This window comes from Salmo trutta, chromosome 30, assembly GCF_901001165.1.
Source record: "Salmo trutta chromosome 30, fSalTru1.1, whole genome shotgun sequence".
Taxonomy (NCBI): domain Eukaryota; kingdom Metazoa; phylum Chordata; class Actinopteri; order Salmoniformes; family Salmonidae; genus Salmo; species Salmo trutta.
This window is the reverse complement of record NC_042986.1, coordinates 30,184,945-30,209,905: the sequence shown is the minus strand read 5'-3', so window position 1 is coordinate 30,209,905 and position 24,961 is coordinate 30,184,945. Positions and strand designations below refer to the sequence as shown.

At 42.4% G+C, this 24,961-nt stretch overlaps 1 protein-coding gene across 3 annotated transcripts in view; it reads left to right on the top strand.

The window, feature by feature from the left end:
* The window catches only part of LOC115168487 (poly(rC)-binding protein 4), a 51,906-nt gene that overhangs the window by 9,866 nt on the left and 17,079 nt on the right, over positions 1 to 24,961 (top strand). For 2 of the 3 annotated variants that reach the window (XM_029723824.1, XM_029723826.1), the window contains exons 2-7: positions 8,980 to 9,171; positions 11,892 to 11,915; positions 14,985 to 15,017; positions 17,252 to 17,368; positions 21,442 to 21,573; positions 23,512 to 23,640. In XM_029723824.1, the coding sequence (XP_029579684.1) occupies positions 9,064 to 9,171; positions 11,892 to 11,915; positions 14,985 to 15,017; positions 17,252 to 17,368; positions 21,442 to 21,573; positions 23,512 to 23,640 (543 nt within the window). In that variant the 5' untranslated portion in view covers positions 8,980 to 9,063. Of the gene's footprint in view, positions 1 to 8,976; positions 9,172 to 11,891; positions 11,916 to 14,984; positions 15,018 to 17,251; positions 17,369 to 21,441; positions 21,574 to 23,511; positions 23,641 to 24,961 lie in introns of all 3 variants that reach the window. The other variant, XM_029723825.1, reaches the window with a different exon arrangement.

Sequence of the window (24,961 nt, the reverse complement as noted above, 5' to 3'; positions counted from 1 at the left end):
GTATAGAGATCATCTGCACTGGCACTGCTGTCCCCACTACAACCAAAGCCAGCATAATTGCAGCCTCTGACACTGTGTTGCTGTGTGTCTGGAACAAGCAGCCGCTCAGAGCTAAGGGCTGACAACACAGAAACATGGCCTCTCTAATGATCAATAGCTATCTGGATGTTTGCCTTCTGTTGTTCTCTTCTCTCGGGCTTTAATGAGAGGAACTATGGTTTCCTTAATATTGACATCGGACATGCCATGAAAGCAAATACCTTACGAGTGGCGTCATCACGTGATCACCGGAGACGTTTGATATTGTGAATGTCAACCAGACAGTTAATTGCTAGCAAGTGACGAATCCGTTTCAAATGCATGAGCTAGCATGGATTGTGGGCTGACAGGACTGCACCAGACTGACAACCAGAGACAACTGGCATTTTATGTAATGACATAGTGTCATACTGACTTTATGGCATCAGTTGTCAACCCAACTCACTAATAATACTTATCAAGCTCAAACACACCCTTCTAATGATAGTGTCAAAGGGGTGTCATTCTCTCCTCTCCAGCTTCATCTCATCTCATCTGATGTGCTTCTAAGGAGATGATGTCTTTCAAAGGAGTGGAGATGGATTGATATCTCTACCAGTTGCATGACATAATGCATACTTTCCCCTCACTGATTCCCTGCGCTCTTAGAAAAAAGGGTTCCAAAGGGTTCTTTGGCTGTCCCCATAGGAGAACCCTTTTTGGTTCCAGGTAGAAGTCTTTTGGGTTTATTGCAGAACCCTCTGTGGAAAGGGTTCTACATGGAACCCAAAAGGGTTCTACCTAGAACCAAAGGGGGTTCTTCAAAGGGTTCTCCTACAGGGACAGCCGATAGATAGCACCTTTTTATCAATCCCATATCCCCGTTGGTTCTGCTACAGGAAAACATGTTCACTGACTTCATTTGCCTGAGAATGAACTCAGATGACATGTTAAATATACTGCTTCAGTAAGAGCACACAGTGAGCTAAGGATCATATGGCTAAGGTGGCCAGCCAGCAGTGTACAAGGGCAGGGCTGCTGGACTCCCCTCTGCGGCAGTAAACTGGCTAAAGTAGGAGACAGTCAGGGGTCTTGTAACCCTCTCTAGGAGGCTGGGTTTGGCTGGGCAGGCAGACACAGTTCCAGATGAATGCTGGATCTGATACAGAGGGAAGGATGGAAGAAGGAAGTCCCCCCTGTGCCGAGGCTTGACCCCTCCCGTTAGAAGTGACAGAGACTCTGAGAGATAAAACAGGGGTCTAAGTGACAGAGAAGGAGACAGAGACGCTGAGAGATCAAACACTGGTCTTTAATTTCAAGCCTCTTGTTTCTTTGCAGCCTCGTGTCTCTCTCTCTCTCTCCCGCCTCTGTGGGGAAAGTCAAAAGCAGCCATGCTCAAGTAACCTTTTCATCCTTGAGGGTGAACTGAATGTCTTTAATGTCTTTAAATTTAGAACTCAACTGAGTGTTTATTTCTAGAGTATAGACTTATATTCCACTTTGCTGAACAAGCTTCACAGTTTTCATAGGGGCTTACAGTATATTGGTAATACAAAGCAAACTTAAATAACTACTAGCCCTTTCCTGCAGTCAAATGACATAGTGGCCTCATGGGTGGAACTTCATTAATGCTATTTGCCAGCAGCATACCATCCTGCATCCCACTGCTGGCTTGCTGTTGAAGCTAAGCAGGGTTGGTCCTGGTTGGTCCCTAGGTGGGGGACCAGGTACTGCTAGAAGTGGTGTTGGGGGGCCAGTTGGAGGCAATCTTTCTTCTGGTCTTAAAAAAATATCCCAATGCCCCAGAGCAGTGATTGGGGACATTGCTCTGTGTAGAGTGCCGTCTTTTGGATGAGATGTTAAACGGTTGTCCTGACTCTCTGTGGTCACTAAAGATCCCATGGCACTTATCGTAAGAGTAGGGGTGTTAACCTTCGGTGTCCTGGCTACATTCCCAATCTGACCCTCATACCATCATGGCCACCTAATCATCCTCAGCTTCCAATTGGTTCATTAATCTCTCCTGTAACTATTCCTCGGGTTGTTGCTTTAAATGAGAATGTGTTCTTATCAACTTACCTGGTAAAAAAATATAGTTATATATGATCATATTTTTCATAATTAATAAACATTATTTATTTATTTTAATGCCAAAAATCTGGTGATTCTATGTCAAATTATTTTGTTATTTTTCAATCTTCTGTGATGTATATAAAGTGTAATATTTAGATGCAAACTCAAAATGGAATACATTTCAACTCTATATCTGACATGGTACAGGTGTCTTCTTTTTTTAGCCAATAACCATGTGTGTGAGGTGTATACTTTTGTTTCAAAGTATATTTGTTTAAGACTACTTGGAGCGCAAATCAAAGATGTGACAAATAAAAGCAGCTGTCCTGCCATCCCTGACACTGTATGACCCTGATTTAGCCCACTGCAGTAAAAGAGCCCACTGCAGTTAAGACTGGCCTCAGTTTTACATACGCTTTCGATTTGACCCATTCCAGCCGGTACGTATTCCTCCAATTATGCTGAATATGTCTGGGCATGGCCCTGACATCGCTAAGAGCTGAGTACAGCTGCAGCTACAGACATACTGCTGACACAGAAAATATCAAATAAGGTTTGGTTGTGTGAAATAGGTTATTTTGACTTGTGTTTACCAAATGGTGGATCAGGATCTGGACAACCTGTTGGGTTGTAGCCAAAGACTGGGTTGTACCTTTAAGGTTCAACACTTTCAGTGTGTACCTATGGTACCCAATTGTACCTATGAAAATATAGCCAAAGACAACATCAAATCTATCACCATCCTCACTTTGTGTGGCGGATTATCTGTTCCAAAAGTCAACCCTGTCTGAATGAACTCTCCCCCTTTATCGTTTGGCTTTTGATTACCCTGTCTCTCCTTCATAATTAGAGCCTTTACCCTTTCACTCATGTTTGGACCCTACTGCAACACAAAGACAGGCTGTGTCACGTCCTGACCAGTGAAAAGGGTCATTTGCCATAGTAGAATGGTCAGGGTGTGGCAGGGGGGTTGTTTTGCGTGTTTTGGGGTTTGTTTGTTTCCAGGGGAATGTGTTCTAGTTTTCATTTTCTATGTTTCGTTTTCCAGGTTTGGCCGAGTATGGTTTCCAATCAGAGGCAGGTGTCTTTCGTTGTCTCTGATTGGAAGCCATATTTAGGCAGCCTGTTTTAATTTGGGTTTTGTGGTTGGTTGTTTTTCGTATAGTCGTTGTCCTTACGGAACTATTGTTTGGCGTTGTTTATTTTAAGTGTTCTCTCATAATAAAAGGAAGATGAGCACTCAACACGCTGCGCCTTGGTCCAATCCTTTCGACGCGTGTGACAGGCTGGGCATTTTGATGGGTATGAATGATGTCAGAGGAAATGGAGGAAGCGTGTTCCCTATAGACCTCATTAGGGTTTGGAGTGGACGAGTGGTGCCATTAGAACCTAAGTGTCTGTCTGACCACTGTTGTTTGCTGAAGAGAAGCTGGTTGGGTTGGGTACTCTGCTCTCTTGATAAAATAGAGAGGTGTATACTTTTCTGTTGGTTAATGTGGTGCCGAAGTCTCTAATGACCCTTGGAAATAGCGTTGGCAGTACTACATAATTTAAGACATGAATTATGAATATATTTAATGTTCTTGCTCTAACAATGGCAATGTTTACTTCATTTTTTTGATTTTTTTTACATTAACTCACTAGTTGTGCTTTTATTCAGTAATTCATCTTCAGGTTCTGGATTATTCTGTCAATTCAGAGGTTAATTGAAATTGGGTTCTTTTCAATTAATCCCTTGAAATTACTGAAATGGGATTGAAATAGAATTGATCCCTTCCAGCCCTATTATTGCTTATCTGCAGTACTAAAGGCATCATGGCAGTTGCTGTGGCCCCTAGATGACTTTTTCCCTTCTAACATCTCAACAGCTGAGAACCTTGTGATCAAAGCCTATCCTATCCCTTGTTAAAAGTGGACACCCTCTCCCTTTGTGTGTTTGTGTATGTGGTGGTGGTGCGGGGGTGTTATCATGAACAGTTGAAGTCGGAAGTTTACATACACTTAGGTTGGAGTCATTAAAACTCATTTTTCAACCACTCCACAAATTTCTTGTTAACAAATTATACTATTTCTTGTTAACAAATTATACTTTGCAAGTTGGGGAGGACATCTACTTTCTTTACAACAATTGTTTACAGACAGATTATTTCACTGTATCTAAATTCCAGTGGGTCAGAAGTTTACATACACTAAGTTGACTGTGCCTTTAAACAGCATGGAAAATTACAGAAGATGATGTCATTGTCACGCCCTAACCATAGAGAGCCCTCTGGGTTCTCTATGGTGTATAGGTCAGAGCGTGACTCTGGGGTGTTCTAGTCGTTATATGTCTATGTTGGTGTTTTAGTATGGTTCCCAATTAGAGGCAGCTGTTTATCTTTCTCTCTAATTGGGGATCATACTTAAGTTCTCATTTGTTCCCACCTGCTATATGGGCTATTGTTTTGTGTGAGTGCATTCAGCACCATGTAGTTCACGGTCGTTGTATGTTTATTGTTTTAAGTTTTCACTGCAAATAAAGATGTGGAACTCAACACACGCTGTGCCTTGGTCCGCTCCTTTCAACGATCGTGACAGAATATCCCATCAACTCAGGACCAAGCAGCGTGTTATGGAGGTTAAGGAGTTTTGGACATGGGAGGAAATCATGGGAGGTTGTGAGACCCTTCCTTGGAAGGAGACACCAAGGAAGGTGGAAGGACAGCGATGATGCCGGGGTCCGCGGCCACAGAAACTCCAAGATTTATTTTTGGGGGGGGCACAGGGAGCTGTCGGTCCAGCAGCGGAGAGTGCCAGAGCCCAAATGTGAGTCGGTGGAGGAGTTTAATGATTGTACTTTTTGGAGAAAGATCGTACTTTTTGGAGAAATGTCCTCTGGTCTGATGAAACAAAAATAGAACTGTTTGTCCATAATGACCATCGTTATGTGTGGAGGAAAAAGGGGGTGGCTTGCAAGCCGAAGAACACCATCCCAACCGTGAAGCACGGGAGTGGCAGCTGCAGGAGGGATGCTTTGCTGCAGGAGGGACTGGTGCACTTCACAAAATATATGGCATCATGAGGAGGGAAAAGTATGTGGATATATTGAAGCAACATCTCAAGACATCAGTCAGGAAGTTAAAGCTTGGTCGCAAATGGGTCTTCCCAACACAGACAGAGAGAAAACAATCACTGTCGAGGGATGGCAGGACAGCTGCTTTTATCTGTCATGTCTTTGATGTGCGCTCCAAGAAAGGAGAGAAGGAAAAAACAATTCAACAAAGGCATTTTTAACTTTTTGTTGAAGGGGCGTAGAAATGAGTAGGTATACTTGTTAGTGTAATAACCAAGAGGAAAGTAACATGTATTTTGGGGTTCTTGGAATGTGTTTATGATATTATTACTTTTTACTTTTTTTGTGAAAATTGAGATCCTCCCAAGTAATGAATCACAGTTGAACCAATCATCAGACTGCCCAATTAGACAGAGCAACACTACTGTGTGAGGTTCAATGAACATACAGAGAGACAGAGCTACAGGACTGTTTAGCTGCTGTCCACCCTGCCTCTGCCTTGTCCTCATCCTGCAGTGCAGTCTGGCACCTCTCTAATTCCCCTGCCCTGAGTTCTGAGTAGATCTGAGTTTTAATTTAGAACAGAGGGGCTTTGTTCATTCTGGAACACTGGTGCTTGGGATTCTGAGAATGGGTTAGTTCAGAGGCTCATCACACCGCCCCCTTGGCTCAGACATATAGCACATGCCTTGTTATCAGCCCAGAGAGCAGCACATAATGATCCCTCCAACCATTAACTCCTAATGCAATAAAGCACTAACATTTTAGCCGTGCCCTACAGCATAATGAAGTTAGCGCGCCGTTACGTAAATGTGTGTGTCATGATAATCAGATGTGTTTTGGAGCATGATGCACGCAGGAGTAAACTCTGCATTTCGTCTCTTTCAAAGATAAGAGAGGGAATGTTTGTTTTTCAGTTCATCTGTAGTCAGCCCTAGGGCCACTATTTTGTGTAACATCTTGGAGATAATTGTGTGAGGCTTTAATATAAAGGAGTAAATTAGCCTAGATAATGTTGTCAAGTCAATCCATTGTGTCTCTTTAAAAGCAGATGAAGTTGTTTCTAGCCCAGTTCATACCTTATCACCGCCACTCTGCTTTGCTCTCTGGCCGATGCTGACAGGCCAGCATTGCAAGGCTGTGCCGTGGTAATTAATCGGACACCACAGGCTTAGGCAAGTAGCAGCCAAGCTACCACATGATAGTCAGAGAGGGATGGCATGTTAGGTTTAAAGAGCCTCTGCATGCATACTGCGTACATAAATAAACAGATAGCTAGCAGCCCTGGCTATTAAACCTGTCTAGAAGGGGCCTCTGAGGAATAGCATTTTGTCAAACAGCAGACTCCCTTTGATTAACCATGATCTCCACACATATGACATACTCTAACCTGCCTGAACAAAAACAACATGGACACTTACAAAAATTCACACCCACATGCCGCCCTAAAACAGTTTGTAAAATTTATGAAGCGATGTGAAGAGGCAGGTTAATAAACAAGGAACCTGCTTGAAGCCGGAGCGAGCGATTGTGTTTCTCAGTGATGTCTTCATCAGTAGGCCAGCAGCAGCATACCGGGTATTGAAGGCTAGGTGGAATGCACTTGGCTGACGGTCTGCAGCGTTCCTATTAAAACAAGTGGCCTTGAACAAACAGGGACGATGGGATATGCGAGCCACTCTACAGGGGACAAGTGCAGAACAGAATCCATATGCAGCGACTGCAGCGTCAGCTGGACTGCTCTGACTTACTCAAAAAACATAATAGAAATTAGATGTATGATTATTAGTGTTAATGCAGAGGGCTGGGGCTATGTGTGTGTGCATGTGGACTGCAGTACAGTGCCAGAGTTTGGGTTGATTCTAATTCATTTCAGGAAATGAACGCAATTTCAAAAATCACTTAAATACCAATAGAAAAAAACATGGGCAATTTCCGTTTACTAATTCCTGAAATGGCTGTGTCTGGAATGGCATTGAGTGAATGACTCTGGAGAATAACTCGATGAAGATGATTTATCAAAACCACCCAAATATTATGTGGTAATTTTGTAGCTCTTCATTTGCTCTTAGGGATTGTGCGCTTAGTTTGATTACTTCTACTGGTGCAGCAGCCAGCTATTTATATAACCAACTCTGTACTTACTCTGTCTGGGCTGACAACAGTCAGAATCCACCATAAATCAAGAGGAAACGTAAATATCTCCATAAGCTAATTATACACCCTTTGTGCCTAGACTGCCAAGCACCCAGGTGACTCACAACATGTCACAAGAACTGACATGCACGCAGTGTACCCAGTAGTGCACTGTCATACTGGATTCAGGGGAAAGGCGTCTCATTTCTTACTGATGTGGTGAACATGTTCAAATCTCTGCACCATCCATCTTACCATTTTCTTTCTCACTGGTGCTGAAGCTTATCTATTTCTGTATCCAACAGCCTAGTCTTCACATTGTTGGAGCACATCACAGTACAGCACAGCACCGTTTTTTAATAAGCTGAAGAACTGAAACAACTGCAAGCTGTAATCTAATTAAATGCACTTTTTGAAACCAAAGTGCTATTGTAACCTACAATTAAAACGTTTGAAAGGAACAATCGTCGCATGACCCATGTACCCAAGGAAACCAGGCCATTTTGTGCTGTCATTCTCCAACCTCTCTGATTATAGGGAAGTCGGCTACCAGTTAATCAAGGGCCAGTCAGTCTCATCCTGTACTCACTAACACCCACTCGTTGTCTATTAAGGCCCAATCTCCCCGCTAGCCAGAGTGGCCTGGAACCCTGCAGCTGACAGCAGCACTGCTGGGAGTCAATAGCCTGCTCACACATTATTTCTTCATCATTCTGACTTACATGCTGACTAGATTAATCCACAGATAAAAGGGTAAACAGAGTTAGTTTCTAGCAGACTTCAGGCTTCTTCTTCTTTGGACTTTATATGGCGGTTGGCAACCAACTTTAAGGTGCCTTAGCACAAACAACTGGACTTGAGTATGGACCTCAGTTCATCTTTCAATCACCCACTTGGGTATATGCTCCTAAAAACCAATGAGGAGATGGGAGAGGCCGGACTTGCAGTGCGTCAAGCGTCACAAATAGCTCCAAGTTCTATTTTAGCGCCTGGCTACGCAGATGCTCATTGACGCGCGTGATCAGTGTGGGTGCAATGATTGAATAACATGTATGTGTAAATGTATTTTGCAACGTGACGTGAGCAGTGTGGTCAGCATGTTAGTTATGGATGACCACCAATTTACACTTACCTCAGAAGGATGGGACATTGCTGCTTCATTATCAGTGGGTTGAGATATATTGCTTTAATGTGCACATTGATGGGCAAACCTTACATTCAACAGGATATTGTGAACTTGTTTGAGCTTTATGCTGTCCTCAATGCCCTGTTCAATTAGTTCATAATGGTAACCTTAGAGATAGACATCTGTCTGTATACTGTACTCACTTTCTGTGAAGCCCACAATGCAGGTGTTCAGTGGGTTAGACCTTGAACAGCTACAGAAAGCACAATGGCCATGGAGCAGGACTCACTGAGAGTGACTAATTTGAATTTAACACTGAATTCAGATTCTGTTTCAAGCATCCTGCATTGTGAGATTGAGATGTGATGGTGGCTCGTCTTGTCATGCAAACAGGAGATTTTATCCATTGTTTTCCTATTGCAAAGTGACATTCTAGTTGATATCACATCATTAATATGTTGAGGTAAAACATCACAACAAATGAGTAAGAGTGTTTGTATTGAAATCTAGTTGTATTGATACCAAACAGATATCAAGTCTAACGAATGGCATTTCCTTTACTTTGTCTCAGCAGAGCTTTGAAGGACTGGGGAGTGACAGAGAAGAGAGAGAGCAACAGTCTTCATCTGACAGCGTGACCATTGGATGAGCCTTGTTCATGCGTCTCCCTGTGTGCAACTCCCACATCACTATGAACTGTGAGCAGGACTTCGGAGACGGGGGCCTGGGTGTGACCCTTACACTCCGACTGCTCATGCACGGCAAGGTACAGTTTGAGTGGATGGGAATAACTGTGAATATATAAGAGTAATTGTATGGGAATAACTGGGAATATATAAGAGTCATTGAATGGGAATAACTGTAGGTATATAGGAATGAATGCTTAGGGATTAGTTAAATTATTCGGATTGAAATGTTGGACTTTAATAATATAATTTTGCAATATGATTTCCCTCCTGACTCGTGCTCCTGCTCTTCTTTGTCTGTAGAATGTAAATAATATACAGTTGAAGTCGGAATTTTACACACTACTTTTTCAACTACTCCACAAATTTCTTGTTAACAAATTATAGCTTTGGCAAGTCGGTTAGGACATCTACTTTGTGCATGACACAAGTAAGTTTTCCAACAATTATTTACAGACAGATTATTTCACTTATAATTAATTCACTGTATCACAATTCCAGTGGGTCAGAAGTTTACATACACTAAATTGACTGTGCCTTTAAACAGCTTGGAAAATTAGAATAGAAGCTTCTGATAGGCTAATTGACATAATTTGAGTCAATTGGAGGTGTACCTGAGGATATATTTCAAGGCCTACCTTCAAACTCAGTGCCTCTTTGCTTGACATCATGGGAAAATCAAAAGAAATCAGCCAAGACCTCAGAAAAAAATTGTAGACCTCCACAAGTCTGGTTCATCCTTGGGGGCAATTTCCAAATGCCTGAAGGTATCAGTTCATCTGTACAAACAATAGTACGCAAGTATAAACACCATGGGACCACGCAGTCGTCATACCGCTCAGGAAGGAGACGCATTCTGTCTCCTAGCCTAGAGATGAACGTATTTTGGTGCGAAAAGTGAAAATCAATCCCAGAACAACAGCAAAGGACCTTGTGAAGATGCTGGAGAAAACAGGTACAAAAGTATCTATATCCACAGTAAAACGAGTCCTATATCGACATAACCTGAAAGGCCGCTCAGCAAGGAAGAAGCCACTGCTCCAAAACCACCATAAAAAAGCCAGATGATGGTTTGCAACTGCACGTGGGGACAAAGATTGTACTTTTTGGAGAAATGTCCTCTGGTCTGATGAAACAAAAATAGAACTGTTTGGCCATAATAACCATTGTTATGTTTGGAGGAAAAAGGGGGAGGCTTGCAAGCCGAAGAACACCATTCCAACCGTGAAGCACGGGGGTGGCAGCATCATGTTGTGGGGTGCTTTGCTGCAGGAGGGACTGGTGCACTTCAAAAATATATGCCATCATGAGGCAGGAAAATTATGTGGATATATTGAAGCAACATCTCAAGACATCAGTCAGGAAGTTAAAGCTTGGTCACAAATGGGTCTTCCAAATGGACAATGACCCAAGCATACTTCCAAAGTTGTGGCAACATGGCTTAAGGACAACAACGTCAAGGTATTGGAGTGGCCATCACAAAGCCCTGACCTCAATCCTATAGAAAATGTGTGGGCAGAACTGAAGTGTGTGTGAGCAAGGAGGCCCACAAACCTGACTCAGTTACACCAGCTCTGTCAGGAGGAATGGGCCAAAATTCACCAACTTATTGTGGGAAGCTTGTAAAAGGCTACCTGAAACGTTTGACCCAAGTTAAACAATTTAATAGGCAATGCTATTAAATACTAATTGAGTGTATGTAAACTTCTGACCCACTGGGAATGTGATGAAAGAAATAAAAGCTGAAATAAATCCTTCTCTCTACTGTTATTCTGACATTTCACATTCTTAAAATAAAGTGGTGATCATACCTGACAGGGAATGTTTACTAGGATTAAATGTCAGGAATTGTGAAAAACTGAGTTTAAATCTATTTGGTTAAGGTGTATGTAAACTTCCCACTTCAACTTTAAATGCAAGATTTGGTTAAGACTGTATACTGATAATACAGTGCATTCGGAAAGTGTTCAGACCCCTTTACTTTTTCCACATTTTGTAACGTTACAGCCTTTTTCTAAAATGAATTAAATAGTTTTTATCCTTAATCATGGTAGCATCCACATTAATGTAGAAGTGTTAAGAAACATAGTCTATTCTTATCCAGGCATGTATCACATCCGGCCGTGATCGGGAGTCCCATAGGGCGGCGCACAATTGGCCAAGCGTCGTCCAGGTTTGGCTGGGGTAGGCCTTCATTGTAAATAAGAATTTGTTCTTAACTGACTTGCTGAGTTAAATAAAGGTTACATAAAAAAAATGTTTTACAATAAAATTAATTATTTACCATCCATTTCTATTGGGCACCAAATCATCTGAAACCCAACCTAATCAAATGGCAAATGCATCCAACAAGTTTGTAGAGTCACAAGCTTGGTGTAAAAATTGCATGCTAGGAATATGGGACCAAATACTAAACGTTGTACTACTTTAATACACAAGTGAATTTGTCCCAATACTTTTGGTCCCCTAAAATAGGGGACTATATACAAAAAGGGCTGTAATTTATAAACGGTTCACCAGATATGGATGAAAATACCCTCAAATTAAACCTGACAGGCTGCACTTTAACCTCATAGTCATTGTATCATTTCAAATCCAAAGTGCTGGATTTCAGAGCCAAAAGAACAAAAAATGTGTCACTGTCCCAATACTTTTGGATCTCACTGCATGTCGATTTAGCACAAAGAAGACGCTGTTGGTGATAGGAGTCTCTGGCAAGCAGAGGTAGATAATTCTCAGAATTTTGTATTAATTTAATTCAGAAATCTATTTTTTTTTTTTTATCCCCTGGTATTTTTAGGAGGTTGGCAGCATCATAGGCAAGGTAAGAAGGCTTATCTTTTTCATCTATCATATAAATGTTATTTAAAATTAATCTGAAGAGATACAGTATTCAGGGGCTTTTTGATCCAAGACATGCTGTTATCACAAGGGATGCCTATTTTCAGATGAATTAAGACATTTTCTAGAATTAGATTAATATTGTACTTACAAAAGTAATGGGAATTATCCTCTATTAAAAATAGACGCTTCACACTATGCCATTTTGTAAGTGTTCATAAACCAATCTATGTGGAATGATTTTTGTAATCAGTATGTCTTTCCATTCTACTGTAAAAGCACAACAGACATAAGGCCTCCTGACACACAATTTTCTGACTGTAAATGTAATTGCCTTAAACCAACCCACTTCAGACCTCTCTATCCCCTAATGTAATAAAGTAATCCATCAAACAGAAACATTAGTGCATTGACTGCAAACCTCCGGTTGAAACGGAGCTCCGAAAGGCATATTACTGTCAGCCCGTTTAGTGTCTGCTATAGGACGGGGTGTAGGCTGCTTTTTACCAGTTTAGTGTCTACTAGGAGGAGTGTAGGCTGCTCTTTACCAGTTTAGTGTCTACTAGGAGGAGTGTAGGCTGCTCTTTACCAGTTTAGTGTCTACTAGGAGGATTTAAGGCTTCTCTTTACCAGTCTAGTGTCTACTAGGAGGGGTGTAGGCTGTTCTTTACCAGTTTAGTGTCTACTAGGAGGGGGTGTAGGCTGCTCTTTATCAGTTTAGTGTCTACTAGGAGGAGGGTAGGCTTCTCTTTACCAGTTTAGTGTCTACTAGGAGGGGTGTAGGCTGCTCTTTATCAGTTTAGTGTCTACTAGGAGGAGGGTAGGCTTATCTTTATCAGTTTAGTGTCTACTAGGAGGGGTGTAGGCTTCTCTTTATCAGTTTAGTGTCTACTAGGAGGAGTGTAGGCTGCTCTTTGCCAGTTTAGTGTCTACTAGGAGGAGTGTAGGCTGCTCTTTGCCAGTTTAGTGTCTACTAGGAGGAGTGTAGGCTGCTCTTTGCCAGTTTAGTGTCTACTAGGAGGAGTGTAGGCTGCTCTTTGCCAGCTTAGTGTCTACTAGGAAGGAGTGTAGGCTGCTCTTTGCCAGTTTCGCGACTACTAGGAGGGGGAGTATTCTGCTCTTTTCCAGATTAGTGTCTACTAGGAGAAGTGTAGGCTGCTCTTTCCTAGTGTAGTGTGTACTTGGAGGATTTAAGGCTTCTCTTTACCAGTTTAGTGTCTACTAGGAGGAGTGTAGGCTGCTCTTTACCAGTTTAGTGTCTACTAGGAGAAGTGTAGGCTGCTCTTTACATTTTTACATTTACATTTTAGTCATTTAGCAGACGCTCTTATCCAGAGCAACTTACAGTAGTGAATGCATACATTTCATGCCTTTTTTTTTTTTTTTTTTTGTACTGGCCCCCCCGTGGGAATCGAACCCACAACCCTGGTGTTGCACACACCATGCTGGCATTGCAAACACCGTGCTCTACCAACTGAGCCACAGGGAAGCCTAGTTTAGCATCTACTTGGAGGGGTGTAGGCCGCTCTTTTCCAGTTTAGTGTCTACTTGGAGGGGTGTAGGCCGCTCTTTTCCAGTTTAGTGTCTACTAGGAGGGGTGTAGGCTGCTCTTTACCAGTTTAGCATCTACTTGGAGGGGGTGTAGGCTGCTCTTTACTAGTTTAGTGTCTACTAGAAGGTGAGTTTCTTCTCTTTACTAGTTTAGTGTCTACTAGGAGTGTAGGCTGCTCTTTATCAGTTTAGTGTCTACTAGGAGGAGTGTATGCTGCTCTTTAGCAGTTTAGTGTCTACTAGGAGGTGTGTAGGCTGCTCTTTACCAGTTTAGTGTCTACTAGGAGGAGTGTAGGCTGCTCTTTACCAGTTTAGTGTCTACTAGGAGGTGTGTAGGCTGCTCTTTACCAGTTTAGTGTCTACTAGGAGGAGTGTTGGCTGCTCTTTACCAGTTTAGTGTCTACTAGGAGGAGGGTAGGCTTCTCTTTACCAGTTTAGTGTCTACTTGGTGGGGTGTAGGCTGCTCTCTACCCCCTCGCTGGCTCTAGCTTGCCCTGTAATAGAACAAGTATAGAGAAAGAGTGAGAGGGAGAGAGATAATGAGAGAGAGAATGGGGATGGGTAAACCAACACAGAGGGAGTGAAATATTAAGAGAAAGAGGGGATAAGAAAGAGGGGAGAGAGAAAAGACAGACTGACGAAGAGGAAAAGGGGATACATAGAGATGGAGATGAGAGGGCGAGAAATGCTCTGTTTTGCACATACCGTGCTGAAACAGACCTGTAACCAGGCTCTCCATCCAAAGCACGTGTGTTAATAACTCCCTTCCCCCTCTCTCATTCCTCATCTCTATCTCTGCTGGCCTCCATAACCACACCCTCTAAAATATCCCAAACTACACACTAGCATACTATTTAGAATGAAATAACAGTGTGGCTAAGTACACAAAATAGTATGGTTGTGTTTTTATTGGAACACATCTGGTTGTCAATGTCATATGTGTAGGTGGTAGAATCACTTGGAGAAGGGAGGAGAGAATGATGGGCTGAGGCCACTATAAAAGTGACAGATGGAGAGGCAATCTAAAGCTGACAGAGGATGCATGACAGAGGTGTGACTTAATTCTACTCCTGAGCCTGGGTGACGTGCCTGGCAGGCTGGCTGGCTGCGGGCCACACAGGAAGGATCTCACACAAGGACAGGACAGACATTAAGAGTTGATACTAGAAGAGTAGAGGGCTATAGATGTGAACATAAAGGAAGAGATTGAAGTGAAAATGGATAGATATTATTAACATTTCAGATGTGAATGGGATGAGAATACTGTATGTCAGCATGGTGCTATCCATCTCAGATTGGTAGAGGATTCTACTTTTCTATGCTGTGTTAGCTCAGATTACTTTTCAATGGAGGGGAAATGTAGTCAATGTGAAGAAAAGTATATGTTTAATAGGGATTTGAAGTACAGATGGATTTCAATCTGCAAGTTGAGGACACCACTTTAACAAATCACAACACACACACCTCACTTCAAAGTTGTCCTTCATCTTCTCTTTCCCAGAAAGGAGAGACGGTGAAAAGAATACGAGAAGAGGTATGTTACCAGCTTCTTATCACCACTGTTCATTATCTGTGTACTCCACATTACCATAATCCATGCAAAGTAGAGCCTGTCATTGGTTGATGAAATGCATGTATATCAACTAGCTCCAAAGCTATCAGTATCACATCTTGTTTCTGCCTCAATATGCAATCTTTATTTTCCAGTTATTGTGTAGACCAGAAGTGTACCATCACGAAAAGGTTATAGTTCAAGGCAAAACATAATCAAACCGGAGACAGTGTCTAATATTGGTTGTGTTGCATTAATATTAAACTCAAACCCTCTCTGGATGTTTGGGAAGAGTGACTGGGATAGCATACAGAACAGCACATAGTCTGACCTGCCTATTGGCCACTGGTGGCTTCATCTCTCCCTTTTTTGCACTCTCTCTCTCTCTGTCTGTATGAAGCTCTCTTTTTTTCTCTCTGTCTTTCCCTCTCCCCCCTTTTCTCTGTCTCTGCCTGTCCCTGTCAAGCTTTCTCAACCACCCTCTCTCCCCATTTCTCAGTTTGTCTCCTCCCCCTCTTTCTTTCTTTTATGTCTCTTCTATTTCTCCCTCATAAACATCAAGGCTGCAGTCATGTGATTGCCATTGTGTTTGTTCTCGTCCCTCTGACTTCTGGTGTAAAACTATTATGTTGTACTTTATGAAGCAGAATGTGAAACAGAGAGGCGGTTAGACTGGGTGAGCATGTAGCCCTGTAGGGCCACTGGATGAGTCAGCCAGGAAACCAGTCATCCATGCTAGTTAGCCCTCCACCCACCCACCCAGTCAGTCAGTCAGACAAATAGGCATGCCTTTAGTTAGTTCCCCTATATGAGGCTCTCTGGCTTCTGTCCTTACAGTGCCAGAATGACTCCATAAGATGACTGTAATCAACATTGTTAAAGTACCACCATACCTCCAATACCCATATGTCCACTCTCCAATCCCCAGACCCCAGGGCTCTGGAGAAAAATGAAGAGACAGTTGATTGAGAAATCCGAGTACCAGCCTAGTTTAGTTTCTGCAAGGTCAACTCCCTTTAGGGTGATCCAGCTTCAGTATATATTGTTAGTTATCTGTGGAGCAGGGTGTATTAAGCCTAGGCATCCTGCTAGCGGGACAACTTCCGGTGAAACTTGAAAGCGCGCAATTCAAATAAATAATTCTAAAAATTATGGATATTAAACATTTAGGTATATATAAGTGTCTTATATCGGTTGAAAGCTTAAATTCTTGTTAATCTAACTGCACTGTCCGATTTACAGTAGCTATTACAGAGAAAGCATGCCATGCGATTGTTTGAAGACGGCGCCCCACATCAAAATATTTTTCCACCGGCACAGGTTTCATAAATTCACAAATAGCAATTAAATATTCACTTACTTTTTGAAAATCTTCCTCTGATTTGTCATCCAAAGGGTCCCAGCTATAACATGTAGTGTTGTTTTGTTAGATAAAATCCTTCTTTATATCCCAAAAGTCTGTTTAGTTGGCGCCATCGATTTGAGTAATCCACTCGTTCAACATGCAGAGAAAGGAATTCGAAAATCTACCCCTAAACTTTGTTTCAACAAGTCAAAATACGTTTCTATTTACTCCTCAGATACCCTAAAATGTAATCAAACTATAATATTTCTTACGGAAAGAAATATGTTCAATAGGAAACCGATTTTAGCAGGTGCATCCTGTCTTCATAGCGTGCGCAAACACGAATTTCCAAGACTGTGACCCTGTACTAAAAGTGCATCCTGGGAGCTCATTTTCCGTATGCCTTTATGCTTGCCATTGTAAGAGCATGGTCTCTCAAACAAAGAAATGAATTCTGGTTGGTTTTTCTTTGGATTTTCTCCTACCATATCTATTGTGTTATATTCTCCTACATTATCTTTACTTTCTACAAACTTCAAAGTGTTTTCTTTCCAATGGTACCAATTATATACAAATCCTGGCTTCAGGGCCTGAGCAACAGACAGTTTACTTTAGACACGTCATTCAGGCGGAAATTGAGAATTAAAGGGGCCTAGCCCTAAGAAGTTTTTAACTGGTCTGGAGTTTGGCCTCCGTCTATTTAACCATACCCCTTCTTATCCATACTAACCTCATTGTGTCCTCCTCACCTCTCTGCCCTCTTACCTGTGCACCTTATTTGCGCCATCCACCACATGCTATAACCATGCTCTCCTCATCTAATTGAACGTAAATAAAGCTAGACCCTGGTTCTTGGTCTATCCCCCTACAGAGCAGTGCACGGGTGAACATCTCAGAGGGCTCCTGTCCAGAGAGAATCATCACCATCACCGGCTCTACAGACTGTGTCTTCAGGGCCTTCACCATGATCACATACAAACTGGAAGAGGTAAGACAACACAATCAGCGTTTCCCTTCGAGATTTCCTTAGGCAGGGCACAGCTGCACAAATTATTTGATGTATAATTTCCTGGTTTCCAATTCAATCATATATTTTTATTTATACAGTTCATCCTGTAAATGAATCATTGAAAATCATTTCTTCCCAGGTTGGCATCTACTGCAGATGAATTTGACGTTGGATAGGAGTTAGACTGTTGCTGCTCTTGGTGCAAGAGCCTTTTCGTTTCTCATTTAGAATATTGCCGTGTGAAGTGTAGCTAGCACATTGATGAATACATTTATCACCCGGCCTTTTATGCAGCAGCATAGTGACTTATTAAATTGAGCTTGGCATTGGAACAGCCCTGACAAGAGGAGAGTAACAGTCGAGTGGCTCCATGCCGTTTATGGAAAGCATATTGTTTTGAGGGAGAACATGCGTCAGTGCTCCAGGCCTGTTGATGAAAGAGCAGATGACAATATGTTAACGTGTTAATTAATTAAACAGATGAGGTTTGTGTTTAATCCCTTAATGAGCTACAGATAATGGCAGACCTGCAGAACATTTAGCTATTTATCCATCAGCAAACTAATTAACATGATAGATTCAGGGACATTTTGGCTGGCCTAGCTTTGGAACAGTCGCTCCCCGCGTAGTCGAGTCGACGGAGCCTTGTTTCATTGCAGTCAGTAAACACACGCTGGCTGGGAGTGCGCCGTGCAGCATTCATTAAAGATCTTAAGCTCTCACCTATTCCCAACCCTACATTCAGCCGAAACTCCCGAGTTGTCATGGCAACCTGTTGGCTGACCTACAGCACACGGCATGCCTCTCACCATGCCTGAGTGGTATGTGTCTGAAATCTTTAATTAAAGGATAGAAAGAAAAATACATTTTTGTTGGCCAATGGGTATTGTTAAGAATTGATATTGTTGTCTCTCTTCTGCTACTCCCTACTGTTATCAAATGAGAAGTTCACCCAAAATCCAGAGACTCCCAAGTGATTTTATACATTGAAACTAGTTCAGTGAAGTTTGCCCTTCCCCCTCACGCTGCGTGTAGTGCTGTACTGAAACAAATGCAAAAAACGGCTCATGTGACTGGTGATGTTGCTGGATGCAGGTCTCGCTCTTCTCCGTTGCCAGTGGATTCATGATTCTGTAATCCACAAAGTGTGGACAAAGTTGTTGTTTTATTGAAAGCGTACAGCTGAATTAGCTATTTTTGTCAAAGGTTACTATTGGTTTTGAGAAAGGAAATGTGTACTTTTCCACCTAGGGCTGTTGCGGTGACCGTATTACCGCCACATCAGCGGTCACTAGTCATGAAGGCAGTCAAATTCCACTTGACCATTTAGTCATAGTAATTAGGCTTCTCCAGGCTCTGATGCTGCTTCTAGTCATTTGTAGCCTGCCAAACTTGCTAACTGCCTGGTACTCAGCACCCTATTGTCCCTCTAATCACTCTGACATCAATGCATAAGTAATCAAAAATCGAATCAAACACTTCCTGAGAGCCCATGAGCTCATGTTGCGCAACATTTCTATAGGCTATGCAATTGCGTGAGAAACAGAGTGAGGCTTACTATATTTATTCCTCAACTTTCCTAAGATTAAGCACATTGCTTATATTTACAACAGGATTATAGCCTACCTGGCTGGCATGAAAATAAACCACGGGAAAAGCGTCCTCCCTTTACTATTTATGTGCATAGATGACGTGTATTTTTTTCCGCTGCCCCTGTTTTGATAGAGGTGCATGATAATGGACCATTCTAAATCAAAACAAATTTCACACATACAGTTGAAGTCGGAAGTTTACATACAGTTAGGTTGGAGTCATTAAAACTCGTTTTTCAACCACTCCATAAATTTCTTGTTAACAAACTATAGTTATGGCAAGTCGGTTAGGACATCTACTTTGTGCATAACACAAGTAATTTTTCCAACAATTGTTTACAGACAGATTATTTCACTTATAATTCACTGTATCACAATTCCAGTGGGTCAGAGGTTTACATACACTAAGTTGACTGTGCCTTTCAACAGCTTGGAAAATTCCAGAAAATGATGTCATAGCTTTAGAAGCTTCTGTTTGGCTAATTGACATCATTTGAGTCAATTGGAGGTGTACCTGTGGATGTATTTCAAGGCCTACCTTCAAACTCAGTGCCTCTTTGCTTGACATCATGGGAAAATCAAAAGAAATCAGCCAAGACCTCAGAAAAAAATTGTAGACCTCCACAAGTCTGGTTCATCCTTGGGAGAAATTTCCAAACGTCTGAAGGTACCACGTTCATCTGTACAAACAATAGTACGCAAGTATAAACAACATGGGACCACGCAGCCGTCATACCGCTCAGGATGGAGATGCGTTCTGTCTCCTAGAGATGAACGTACTTTGGTGCGAAAAGTGCAAATCAATCTCAGAACAACAGCAAAGGACCTTGTGAAGATGCTGGAAGAAACAGGTGCAAAATGAGTCCTATATCGACATAACCTGAAAGGCTGCTCAGCAAGGAAGAGCCACTGCTCCAAAACCGGCAGAAAAAAGCCAGACTACGGTTTGCAACTGCACATGCTTTTTGGAGAAATGTCCTCTCGTCTGATGAAAGAAAAATATAACTTTTTGGCCATAATGAACATCGTTATGTTTGGAGAAAAAAGGGGGAGGCTTGCAAGCCGAAGAACACCATCCCAACCTCAGAAGCACAGGGGTGGCGGCGGCATCATCTTGTGGGGTGCTTTGCTGCAGGAGGGACTGGTGCACTTCACAAAATAGAGGGCATCATGATCGGGAGGAAAATTATGTGGATATATTGAAGCAAGGCTACCCGAAATGTTTGACCCAAGTTAAACAATTTAAAAGCAATGCTACCAAATACTTCTGACCCACTGGGAATATGATGAAAGAAATGAAAGCTGAAATAAATCCTTCTCTCTACTATTATTCTGACATTTCACATTCTTAAAATAAAGTGGTGATCCTAACTGAGATGTAAGACAGGGAATTTTTACTTGAATTAAATGTCAGGAATTGTGAAAAACTGAGTTTAAATGTATTTGGCTAAAGTGTATGTAAACTTCCAACTTCAACTGTACATGTTGTACTTGACTTGTTTCTCCCAGGAAAGGAGATTTTATTTGGAGCAGTTTAGTCATTCTCCATTGATGTCTCATCATCCTAACCACAGCAAACACGGGGGACTATGCCCAGCGCCTCTTTGTGTGACTGCAGATTCTTGTAACCCCCGGACGTATTTACGCCAATTTGCTTTTGAGAGTTGTTCACCGAGTTTGGTGAGTGAGCAAGGATCGTGCCATTCACAGTTGTAAAGATATGACGCGTATTTTTAGATCAAATCTGGGAGATGATGCCCAGAGCCCTGCGATCCCACTGATGAGCTACGTGCTCCTCATATAATGAGACAACTCCACGTCAGCCATGTTGCCTAGATCCTTCTGCCTCACTTAATATAGACACTGAGAGAAAACCAAGGATCATAGCTGCATTAGATACATGGGTTTTCTATTTAAAAAGTAGGCTTACAAGAATTGTTGGAGAAATAAATGTTTTTTTGCTCAAATTACCTGGAGGGCACCTCTGTAAAGTACGTGAAATTATTATCGCACACCGCCTAGTTAACGCATTCTGTTTGAAATACATGCGGTGCGCTTTGCATTCTGCCAGGGCATACGGAGAGAGAGGGGGAGAGACTTGTATTCAGGCTGAGTTATTGGGATGTTCGCTGATAGACAGAGAGATAGCGAGGGCCATTTACATTTCAAAGGCTTCGGGAGCCTTACTGTTCATTAATTACTAGCTCAATCTCCGCCCACACCGGAGTGAAGGAGAGGCTATTTACTACCTGGTTTATTACCTGGTCAAATGAAGGAACATTTTAAACAACCTGACTGAGGCCAAGGCTTTACCTTTACAGGGCCACTCAAGACCCCCCTTCAATCGAAGCCGAGTTTTTAGGTATTATGCCATCAATGACTTATCATCCATCTTTCTCTCTCTCTCTTCCTCTGTCCCTGTCTCTATCTATTCCTCCTCCTTTTCAACCCTCTCTCCAGGACCTCACTACACTGGTGGCCAACGGCACCATCAGCAGCAAACCCCCAGTGACCCTACGACTAGTCATCCCAGCCAGCCAGTGTGGCTCCCTCATCGGCAAGGGAGGGGCCAAGATTAGGGAGATCAGAGAGGTGAGAGACTTCAGAATAACTACCTACATTCAGTTACCAGAAGTTAACTATAGTCTCTATTCAATCCATATCGAGGAAGTTCAGCATGATTGAAATTTAAGGGCAATGTTCCCACATTAGCAGAGACTGCATTCACGGTATATGTTGCATATGTCAGCTCAATCGGAAATTACCTTTACATTTCTATCACATAATCAGTAATGTTTCAGCAATACAGATTGTATAGAGCCCTAAAGCAAAAACAAACTGGCAAACAGGCTAGCTAAATTGAGCATCCCCGTCATACCTCCCTATCACCTCTGTCCACAGCTTCGTATCTGGATGAGCTGACACTTGTTTAAAGAAAGCTACGATAAGGGGATGATGATTGAGTTGGTGGAAAATATCAAAAATATTGTTGACTTGAGGCAAGAAACAAGGCCCTTTAGAGTTTAAAAAAGGCAGCCATTTTACGTGACTGTAGCCAGAGTGGGGAGATAGCTAGTCCCTTCCCTGATCAGCGCTCCAGGCGACTATATATGCCAGTCTGTTTCATGTCCGGTTTGTGTTTATCTCAGGGGCACTAAGCTACTATCGGGAACCATACACGATATCCTGTGGTCAGGATGCGTTATGTATTCTGTTTGTTCAAATAGAGTGGCAGTTGCACTGTGCTTTGACTCTACTGCAAGCTTATTTTACTTGCAGAGCACTGCTATTTGTATGCAGGTCTTTCCATCCATCCATCCATGACCACCCAAGGTTTAGTGCTACGCTTATCACAAAGTCACTAAGCTTACTCTGTGAAATGAGGGGGAAAACCCCTTTTTTCATCTCTGGGTCATTCCACAAAATGAGTCCCCTTTGATATTTTAAGTAGAAATTATGCACCGATGTTGGATTTTAAAAGCCTGTTATATTAAGTGAAGTGCCCTTTAATATAGACCACATGGAACATTCAATAAATATGATTTGTATTATAAATAAATTCAGTATTTTCTCTCTGTGCACTCTCTGTAACTTCTCTGAAGATTTTAATCCACTTAACTCCAACATTTATCCAGGTTTTCACCATCATTGTAAAGCCCGAGTTATTTTGTTACTCTGACAAAGTCATTTCTGAAGATTCTTTTTTTCATGTGATTAGTGATTCATTTTAAGGTAAACATTTTTTTCACCTGTCCCCAAGGTCTGTTACATGAACTGAACTCTTGTTTTAATATGTTGTAACTATTCATTTTTAAATATATTTTTCTAAAGAAACATTGAACATTTAATAGTCAAATCATAGTGTAAAATCAGGTGAGATGGTTCTACTCTCTTTGGACATTTTCTGGTGTTTTGTGGTGGAAAACTGAGTGGGTCGAACATAACTCTTCAACCCTGTTACCCACAGATAGACAGGCTAGACATTTTTAAAGAAATCAATCAATTGTGAAGCTTGAATTCAATTGCCCCTCCCTGTTGCACACAACAAGCTTCCATTCCCTTGTCACAAGAGGATTCATGGCTGATTTAAGATGAAATCGTCAACCTTGTTACGGTCAACCCTGTTACTTTATTTGTCAAAAAATAAATGTGCCTCTTGAGATGGGAAAACATGTTTTTTATTAAATTGAAAATGTGCTCATCATGACAGAATGTAAAAATGTGGTTGTTTTTTAAGTTACACTACCCAAACGGGACTCATTTTGTGGAACGACCCTTCTATTTTTTGGGGTATTTTATTAGGATATCCAGTAGCTGTTGCAAAAGCAGCAGCTACTCTTCCTGGGGTCCACACAAAACATGAAACATAATACAGAATCACATAATACAGAACATCAATAGACAAGAACAGCATACATTTTTTAAAAAGGTCAACAAACCACAGAGATGGACCCATGTCAGTGTGATTATTAGAATGCCAAATGTTTCTGAATCGGTGTAATCCTTTCCTTTAACCCCTATCATTGGCAGAGCACCGGAGCACAGATACAGGTGGCAGGGGATTTGCTGCCAAACTCTACTGAGCGAGGGGTGACGATATCGGGGAGTCAGGACTCTGTAATCCAGTGTGTCAAGCTCATCTGCACTGTAATCCTGGAGGTAGGGCGCCGTTTCTCTCCTTCTCCCTTTCCTATCCCCCTCACACACACACACACACACACATCCATAACCATGGGTGGAATTCAATCAAACCTACACTACACTGTTACTGGAGTAACAATAACAGTGTTTCTGCATTTTCGTGGCACAAGAGCAATATTATATTTGTCCAGCTTGGGTGCTATCCATAGTGTTGATTTGATTGAATTATTGCCATACCAAGAATATACACTGCTCAAAAAAATAAAGGGAACACTTAAACAACACAATGTAACTCCAAGTCAATCACACTTCTGTGAAATCAAACTGTCCACTTAGGAAGCAACACTGATTGACAATACATTTCACATGCTGTTGTGCAAATGGAATAGACAACAGGTGGACATTATAGGCAATTAGCAAGACACCCCCAATAAAGGAGTGGTTCTGCAGGTGGGGACCACAGACCACTTCTCAGTTCCTATGCTTCCTGGCTGATGTTTTGGTCACTTTTGAATGCTGCCGGTGCTTTCACTCTAGTGGTAGCATGAGACGGAGTCTACAACCCACACAAATGGCTCAGGTAGTGCAGCTCATCCAGGATGGCACATCAATGCAAGCTGTGGCAAGAAGGTTTGCTGTGTCTGTCAACGTAGTGTCCAGAGCATGGAGGCGCTACCAGGAGACAGGCCAGTACATCAGGAGACGTGGAGGAGGCCGTAGGAGGGCAACAACCCAGCAGCAGGACCGCTACCTCCGCCTTTGTGCAAGGAGGAGCAGGAGGAGCACTGCCAGAGCCCTGCAAAATGACCTCCAGCAGGCCACATGTGTCTGCATGTGCATGTGTCTGCTCAAACGGTCAGAAACAGACTCCATGAGGATGGTATGAGGGCCCGACGTCCACAGGTGGGGGTTGTGCTTACAGCCCAACACCGTGCAGGACGTTTGGCATTTGCCAGAGAACACCAAGATTGGCAAATTCGCCACTGGCGCCCTGTGCTCTTCACAGATGAAAGCAGGTTCACACTGAGCACGTGACAGACGTGACAGAGTCTGGAGACGCTGTAGAGAACGTTCTGCTGCCTGCAACATCCTCCAGCATGACCGGTTTGGCGGTGGGTCAGTCATGGTGTGGGGTGGCATTTCTTTGGGGGGCCGCACAGCCCTCCATGTGCTAGCCAGAGGTAGCCTGACTGCCATTAGGTACCGAGATGAGATCCTCAGACCCCTTGTGAGACCATATGCTGGTGCGGTTGGCCCTGGGTTCCTCCTAATGCAAGACAATGCTAGACCTCATGTGGCTGGAGTGTGTCAGCAGTTCCTGCAAGAGGAAGGCATTGAT